Consider the following 9,313-nt stretch of genomic DNA (forward strand, 5'->3'; position numbering starts at 1 on the left):
TAGACACAGAGAGGGAGAGATGGAGCAGCTGGGGACTTTAGACACAGAGAGGGAGAGATGGAGCAGCTGGGGACTTTAGACACAGAGAGGGAGAGGGACTGTGTGTTGACAACCGGAGGGCAGGCTTGCAGCGTATACCCTGTGGTTGGCTGACGATGCATAGAGGGGATTGTAACCATGGGGCAATGAAACGATACATGATAGGATGGATGTAAAGCTAATATTCTCCCATGTAAACTATTACATAATTCACAATAAAACATTTTTTTGAAAAAAAGGGGATAACACCAGTCTCAGAAAGTGAATGTAAGGATCATATGAGTTAATAAAATAAAGAACCTGGGGGGAAAAAAAAAAAAGAAGCAATCACTCAAACAGAACAAGGAAATGCTGTGTGGTTTACAATCAGGAAAGGTATGCATCGGGGTTGTATCCTTTCACCATATACATTCAATATATATGCTGAGCAAGTAATCTGAGAAGCTGGATTATATGAAGAAGAACATGTAATCAAGATTGGAGAAAGACTTATTAATAAAGTACGAACTGCAGCTGACACACCCTTGTTTGTTGGAAGCGAACAGAACTTGAAGCACTTACTGATGAAGATCAAAGAATACAGCCTTCAGTATGAATTGCGCCTCAAATGTAAAGAAAATAAAACTACTCACAACTGGCCTGATAAACAACTTCATGAAAAACAAAGATTGAAGTTCTCAAAGATTTCATTTTAAATACACAGTCATCATGGAAGCAGCAGTCAAGAAGCCAAGTGACGTATTGTATCAGGCCAATCTGCTGCCAAAGACATCTTTAAGTGTTACAGAACAAAGATGGCACTTTGAAGACTAAAGGTTCACCTGACCCAAGCCATGGTATTTTCAATTGTCTCATATGCATGTCAAAGCTAGACAATGAATAAGAAAGACTGCAGAAGAAATCAATGCATTTGGATTATGGTATTGGAGAAAAATATTAAAAGTACCATGGATTGCCAGAAGAATGAACAAACCTATTCTGAAACAAGTACAGGCAAATTGTTCTTTAGAAGCAAAGATAGTGAGAATCTGTCTGCTGTACTTTAGATGTGTTGTCAGGAAAGACCAGTCTCTGGAGAAGGATGTCATGCTTGGTAAAGAGACACAGTGGCAGCTGCAATGGGCTCAAACATAACAAGTGTGAGGACAGTGCAGGACTGGACAGTGTTTTATTCTGTTACCTAGGGTTGCTATGAGTCAGAATTGACTCAATGGCACCTAACAATAACTAGAACCTACAGCTTCCTATTTAGTTGAACTTTTTGAGCCATGCGAAACTTACATGAATGGAAAGGGGTAATAATTTAGTTTTATTTGTTTTCTAAATAACTAACTAGTTTTCCTAACCCCACTTGTAGAAGCATTCACCTTTCCTTCCTGGTTTGTAATGCTGACTTGATCTGGTACTATATGTGCACATGTACTTGGGTCTATTTCTGGATTCTATTATCTTCCAGAGAGCTGTCTCCTTACAGTATTCATTTCTGTTGCCATCACTATGTCAGTCTGTAGTGGTAGACCTATTGAGTATCTACCATGTGCTAATAAGCACAGTCAAGGTGCTAAGGCTAAGGAAGTGAACAAGACAAAAGCCATGCGCTTAAGGGGGGAGACAGACAACATGCAAGTCAATTAATAACACAGCACTTCATCAGATGGTGATAAAAACTATTTAGAATATGAAACCTGCAAAGGTGGCAGTGATCAGGAGGTGGGAAATGGTGATGCAGCATTAGATAGCGTGATCAAGAGAGGGCTCCCTGAAGTCACAACTAGGCACAGACGTGATTGATGATAAACCAGTTGCTTAAAAATGAAAGTACTGTGCTACGTGTGTGTAGCAGGTAGTGGTGGTAGGAGTCACGGAGACTCAGTCTTACGCTACAAACAGATCACAATGGTATTTCAGAAATAAAGAGGATTACTTCATCCTATTAATAAAGACTATTATTTAGAAAAAGAAATGAGTATTTTCAGGGGGAAAAAAACAAGCAAAGTCATCGCATACCCTTTTCTTTTTGTATAAGTTGATCCAGTGACTCCTTTAGAACAGACGACCTCATGGAGCTCATGTTATTGCAGTGGTCCAGCATCGGGTAGGGGATCACTGTGCTAGAGATGCGGTTGCGATGCAGGAAGCGCAGGATCATGGAAGAGTGAACACCCAGGCCCTCTTTGGACTCTGAAAATATGTCTATGAAACCTAAGGAGACAAAATCCATTTTTGATATCTTAGGGAACATACCACAATAATTTACATATCCTCTGCCTGGTGGCTTATCTGAAGTAGCTGAATTAAAAGCAGTCATTGACAATCTTCACAGGTACTTTCAGTTTAATCATTTAAAAATCTAAGTAAGCTTTAAAGACATGAGCTTGTGGCTATCTCAATTTAAAATGTTTTAATTTGAGTTGAATAGGAGTCTCAAAGACTTAGGATAATGACTGCTTCAATCAGATCTTTAAAATTTATAAGCACTTAAATACTGATTACAACGCGACTGTTACAATTGTAAAGGTAGATGTTTTGTAACAAAAAAAAGGGCAGTGATTAATCTTACAGTCCAGAAACAGAGGACCCTAGGACCATCAAGAGAGGAACACACAAATAGAATGTGGGACCTTATCCAGAGAAGCAGCAGCACCAGAGATGGAGGTAGAGATGGGGACATGGAGGACTCTAGATTCATCAACTAAGAAGAGAAGGACTAAGAACTGGTGGCCAGGAGCAGACTTGCAGAATGTGCAGTTTGGAGATGTAATTTATTATATATGCCTGAGTGGGTTTTTTAAAAAAAAGCTAAAGTGGATAAAGAAAAATACTTTTAACTGATGGTATAATCAATGTAATGAAACAAGTTATATGAATTGTTGAATGTGAAACTGATGATGTGCCCTGTAAACTTTCACTCAATCCACAATAAAAACCTTAAATTAAAAAAAAAAACAAAACTATATGGGACACAGCTAAGTTTCAGAGGGTGTGGGGAAAGTAGAATCTCCACTGAGTGGTCTCCAACCTGTCTAGATGGGACTGGTGAAAGGAGATGGGGATAAGACTCTTATGGTTCAATAGTGAATAATTGCTATCAGGAAGGATTGTGAATGTTGCAAATGTAAAGGTAGACATTTTGTAACAAAAGGAGGGGAGTGGTAGATAAAAAAAAATACTGTTTACAAATTTTCAACGTCTTACACAGAATATAAGCTAGGAATTAGTTTGTTGCATTAAAGATAAACAGCATAACTGCTTTTATACTAAGCTCCGTGAAACAATGATAATAATAATATGTTGTTGTTAAGTGCAATCAAGATGGTTCCACCTCATTTTAACCCTGTATAAGGTTTCCAAGGAGTGACTTTTTGGTTTAAATCAACCTTGTGGTCTAGTGTTTATCCTACAGCACCACACCAGAACTCCAACAATAATATAGCCACTACCTTTATACCATCAATTTCCAGTGGCATTTTACAGTTGACAAGAGGCCTTCACATACATTATCTCACTTTGTTCTCACAGCAAGGTGAGGCGGGTAGGCACCCAAAGGTACAGGTATCCTTTTTCTTATAATGTAGGAAAATGACAGGTCAACAAAGAAGGGACAGGAACAGGTACCCTCCTAGTACCTCCCTCCAAACACTCCTTGCCTCATTCCAATTCTTTCTCCCCAGGGTGATGCCTCCAGAGTCAGCCTCACCTGGCCATCTCCCAGACACCTCTGTGGCTCCCCATGCACCATTAATCTGAACAACCTTTCAAAAACATACAGCAGACCATGTCTACCCCTGTTTAGCATATGTCTCAAACTGAGGTGCTCCTATCTCCAAGGGCTGCTGGAAGAAGACATACGTGACATATTTTCCTGGCGCTCAGAAATATTTGGAGATCTGGGGAATTTTTTTCTTTAAACTTAGTATACATAATGAAAAGTGAATACACTATAATTGCACAGCAGCATGGATTTTCACAAAGCGAATACAACCGTGTAAGCAACACCTAGGTCAAGACTCCAGAAGCCCCTCGGGGAAACTGCTTTCAATAATAAACATATCTCATAGAGCAAAATGAAAGCCTGCATTAATTTTGAAGATAAAACATGAGGCTGAGAAAAAAATTTTCACTTGAAGAAGCCCATCTTGGCTATGCTTCCTATAATGGCCCCCTATGATAGTGTGGATAAGCACTGTACTACTACAAAAGGCCAGCAGTTCAAAACTACCAGCATAGTTGCTATGAGTCAGAACTGACTTAACAGCACTAAATAACAACACAACATACGGCAGTTAAGGGTTGTGTCAGTTTAGCAGGGCCAGGGCTCTCAGTGGCTTGGTAGTTAAGATATGGTAATCCCCCATGATGAGGTCAGCTGCGAGCAGCCTGCTATGAAGAAAAGAAAGTTTCCTCAGGGGTGGGGCCTGCTTTCAATCTATGTGAGCACTGTGGAGAAGCTGGCTTGCTTTTTGTTGGGTCTAGCTCCTCATCTGACCCGTGGGCCTTTTCAACTTGAGTCAGTGTCCTATCATACTGCCTGCCAATCCCAGGAGACATCAACAACCTGCCATCTTACTGCCAACCTTGGATTCATTCACCTCTGCAGCCACAAGCCTGCCATCTGACCTGTCAATCTTGGGTGCATCAGCCCCTGCGGATGTAATGCAAATCTGGTAATGCAAAGGTGGGAGTCATATTTAAACTCCAAGATCTATGTTACTTAAACATAATTTAAAGCATACTTTTAATTGCCATGAGGGTAGGAAAAAAGTTAACATGTATGAACTACCTATAATGTTCCATGTAAATGGCACAGTTACAACGATTTGAGGAAAAATGAAAATATCCTTGGACCTTCTTGGCTAAGATACAGAAGCTCCCCTCCCCAGCTCAGAACACCATTCAAGCAGCAAGCCGGAGGCAGCAAGAGCAATCAGTCTGACGCTGATGTGTCTGGCAAGCCCATTTGAGCTCCAGTGCTGTGCTAGCTGTGCTAAGTGTTATGACCTGAGTGTACAGAACCAGGAAAGTTCTCAGGTAAGATAAAGCGACACTCATAGGGTGATATGCAGTGGTGTTTTTTTTCAAGTTATAACAAAAAAAGTCCAAATTTATCATGGTTCTGTCTTTACGTAAGCTGAGCCCCCAAAAGAAATCATATAAAAACACTGTTAAGTGCTGTCATGTTGGTTACAACTCATAGTGACTCTATATAGGTTTTTCTGAGGAGTGCCTGGTGAGCTTGAACCACCAACCCTGCATTCCAGGTTAAGGTTTTTCATCTGTGCGTTGTATGTGGTACAATAACACCCTGGGGGTTTTAAGTGTCCAGATTCTGGACAACTTCTGCTGCTGTTGCATGCGGAGTTGGTTCTGACTCATAGCCACCCTGTATAGGGTTTCTGAGGCTGTAAATCTTTACAGAGCAGAAAGCCTCAGCTTTCTCCCACGGAGCCACTGTTGGATTTGAACTGCTGACCAGGACTCTATGGAAAAGTCCTAACTGACCTTTAATCATATGTCATTTGCCTTCACTTTGAAATGAGGGCAAATTTACATAATATTAAACCAACTCTTAGCCACAACAAATTCTTCATCACAATTACCACGGGCTGTTGCTGCACATGCAGCTTTGACTCTATTCTTGTCCTAAAGTCATGCTGAATGAGAACTGTATGCACCTGTCCCAACTTACCTACAGATCAGACTTTAGGATACACTTAGGAACGAATTCCATTTGCAACTCAGGAACTGCCTCTGAAGAAGTACTGCTTAATTTTAGGCTATTTTTATTGTTATTTAAGTCTCAAAGGGAAGTTTGATTTAAAAAGTAAATAAATATCGACTGGGTGCCTACCCATATACCAAGAAATGTACCAGATGAGCAGAAATGAGAGAGAAGATCTTTCCTCACAAAGCTCACATCACAGAAATGAAGACAGACACTTAATAAATAACTACATGAGAAATCAATGAATTATAAGTTAATACACTATAAAGAAAGAAATGCAGGATGCTAAGAGAAAGTAAAATAGGGGCCAGGAAAGGCTTCTAGAGAGAGAGACATAAGGAGTCCTGGTGTGGTGCTTCAAGATAATGCACTGTACTGCAAAGTCAGCAGTTCAAATCTACCAGCTACTTCTCAGAAACCCTATGCAGGGTCGCTATGGGTCAGAACAACTCAACAGCACTTAACAACAACAAGCAAGGTTGTCTCATGACAAAAGTTGATTCAAAATGGTAGAACTCCTCAGCCATTAGGGATCAAAAGAGATGGTTATACTGAACACTAATTCCGAACATGTGCCTAATGAATACTTTTGAGTAGAACAGTTTATTTCATGGTGCCCACAGCTTACAACCGAATTACAACACAAAGCATAGCAAAGTTCATTTTAGTCCTATGAGAGCATTCTTCAGCCTCAGGAACTGTTACCTGGAACAAGAGAACAAGCCTGCAGTTGTCTGATGATGTGGCTCAGCTCCCCCTGAAGATTAGCTCCACTGGAATTCTTCAGGGCCTCCAACATGTTCTCAGCATCAACTGTGCCATCACCCTCAGCATCAAACTGTGCAAAGGCCTGCAAGATAAGAGATGCAAGAACATCAGGTCTCTTGCTAAACAGGGAGTAAGCCTGTTTCAAAATGTGAATTGCTTTTTTTTTTTTTTTTTTTAAATAATTCTCAAGACTAGTAACAAATGAAGGCGACTTCAAAAAGTTTGTGGAAAATGAAAAATGGAATTTTTTCCCACGAACTTTTTGAAGCCCCCTTTGTAGCTAGCACTAGAGTGGAGGCAAAATTGGTTTGCCAGATGCATTAACGTCAGTCTGATTGCTCTTAACACCTCTAGCTTGCTGCTGCGCAGTGTACTGAGCTTCAGTATCTCAGTGAAGAGGTTTGAGGATATTTTCAACCTTCCTCAAATCATCTTAACTGTGCCATTTACGTGGAACATTATAAGTATAGCCTGTACATGTTAACTTTTCTATGTATGTGTAAGAGAAAGTACAATAAGGGATTAGATAAGTGTGTCGACACATACACATTTATGAGTCACTTATGTCTGCAGAACGCTGAAATCAGACCTTTGTGATTTAGGTGTTGTGTAAATACCATATCACAGTGTATATACACTATACAGTTATACACCTGGCAGCACATTCACTCTGCATACAAGAGACATGAGATAGACGTGTTGTACAAGGGAAGCTGTTATGTTCATTATGTCCAGTTACATCCACTATGTCAAGTTTCTGATCAGGATGCTGGTCAGGATAGGCTTATGGGACCATGGGTGTATATGGGGTCGGATGTTGCCCAAACGTACGTAATGTGTCACATGACTGTATATGTTTGTGTATACCAATGTTGTTAAGTGCCATCAAGTTGGTTCCATCTCCTAGAAACCCTGTAGATGGTTTCCAAGAAGACTGTGGTCCAGTTTTATCTGACAGTGAGTGCCACACCATTTATTTATTTCAAAGAATAAAAACACTCAGGATAGTAACTCAACTGTGCTTTGCAATACCCATGTATACAAGTATATATGTACACAAAATTTTATCATCTGATCTCTTTTCTAAGAAAGTAGGCCCTCGCTAGAGGGTAATTTAGGGAGAATGCAGCCACTGCAAGATTATTCAGCTGGCTATGAAGTGACAAATATAGAGCAAGAATTAGAAAAAATGTCTTAAAGTAATACCCTAAGATTTAGCTGGGCTTTTTCTTTTAATCACTCTCCAGACACCAGCGCTAACTTGGTTTATCAAGTTCACAGTCTCATTTTCACTAATCCTTATCCATAATATAACTTGTCTTCTGCCATGCTGGTTGATAACACTCATTCACAGATCTTCCTTACTATGAAAGATTTCATGATCCTTCTACCCTCTTTCTAAACAACCCTCTCTCTTCCTTACAACTTCAGTCCATTTTCTTCATTTCTCCCCTTTATAAAGTATGGAAATGTCACACTGATGCCTCAAGAGTGACACAAACATCCCCATCTCCATCACAAACCTCTTAACAAGGCAGTGTTTAATAGGAGCAAATTCAAACTACTATGTTTGAGTAAAAAACAAAAAAAAATCATGGGTATATATGCAGAATGGGAGACAGAGCACTCGGAAGCAACACAAGACAGAAGGCTTGCAGCATTATTATTTTATCTGTTCAACCTGGCAAAATAATCCACAAAGTTAATAAGGGCCAAGGCTACGCTAGAACCTGTTGTCCTGGAGCCAATTCCAACTCACAGTGAACCCACAGGTTACAAAGTAGGGCTGTGCTTCATAGGGTTTATGTGGCTATACTCTTTATTAAAGCAGATCACCAGGACTTTTTTCCACAGTGCCACTGGGTGGGTTTGAACTGTCACCCTTTAGGGAGTGGACGATCACAAATTGTTTGCATCACCCAAGGGATTAAGACTACACTAATTAATGTCTGTAAATTTGTCATACCATGGTAGTATGTGTGTTGCTGTGATGTTGGAAGCTATGTCACCAGTATTTTAAATACCAGCAGGGTCACCCATGGTGGACACGTTTCAGCTGGGCTTCTAGACAAAGACAGACTTGGAAGAGGGAGAGGTGGATTACTTCTGAATGATTAGCCACTGAAAACCTTGTAAACGTAGCAGAGAATTATCAAACATAGTGCCAGAAAATAAGCCCCTCAGGTTGAAAGGCACCCAAAATACGCCTGGGGAAGAGATGCCTCCTCAAAATAGAATGGACCATAATAATACAAATGCTTTTTGATCTATGTACAGGTTCCTTATGAGCACAATTGTTTCAGAATACTTATTCTCCACAATGTTGTCCATAGTTTGTCATGACCCACATACTCGAAAGTCTTTGCATAGTCAATAAAGCACAGGTAAACATCTTTCTGGTATTCTCTGCTTTTAGCCAAGATCCATCTGACATCAGCAGTGATATCCCTCATTACATGTCCTTGTCTGAATCTAGCTTGAACCCCTGGCAGTTCTCTGTCAGAAGACCAGAGGAGTTGTGGGATGACATCAAGAACATCATATAGGAAGAAAGCAAAAGATCAGTACGAAGACAAGAAAGAAAGACCAAAATGGATGTCAGAAGAGACTCTGAAACTTGCTCTACAGCATAGAGATGCTAAAGCAAATGGAAGGAGAGAACAAACAAGATGGCGGATCGGGTGGACGTGTAGCAAAGAGCTCTGCCAACAACAACACAGAATACCCGACCAAGCAGGCTCAGGGGATGGTCCCAGAACTCTGAACCACATATAAAGGAATACT

The 9,313-nt window shown here is 40.3% G+C and overlaps 1 protein-coding gene across 1 annotated transcript in view; it reads right to left on the reverse strand.

Annotated features, from left to right (window-relative positions):
- The window catches only part of ZZEF1 (zinc finger, ZZ-type with EF-hand domain 1), a 150,169-nt gene that overhangs the window by 111,289 nt on the left and 29,567 nt on the right, over window positions 1-9,313 (reverse strand). Inside the window, exons 2-3 of the mRNA XM_006863278.1 lie at window positions 6,467-6,611; window positions 2,047-2,241 (exon numbers count right to left, since the gene is read on the reverse strand). Of these exons, the coding sequence (XP_006863340.1) occupies window positions 2,047-2,241; window positions 6,467-6,611 (340 nt within the window). The remainder of the gene's footprint in view (window positions 1-2,046; window positions 2,242-6,466; window positions 6,612-9,313) is intronic.

The sequence above is a fragment of the Chrysochloris asiatica genome, unplaced genomic scaffold (genome assembly GCF_000296735.1).
Source record: "Chrysochloris asiatica unplaced genomic scaffold, ChrAsi1.0 scaffold00054, whole genome shotgun sequence".
NCBI classification, from domain to species: Eukaryota; Metazoa; Chordata; class Mammalia; order Afrosoricida; family Chrysochloridae; genus Chrysochloris; species Chrysochloris asiatica.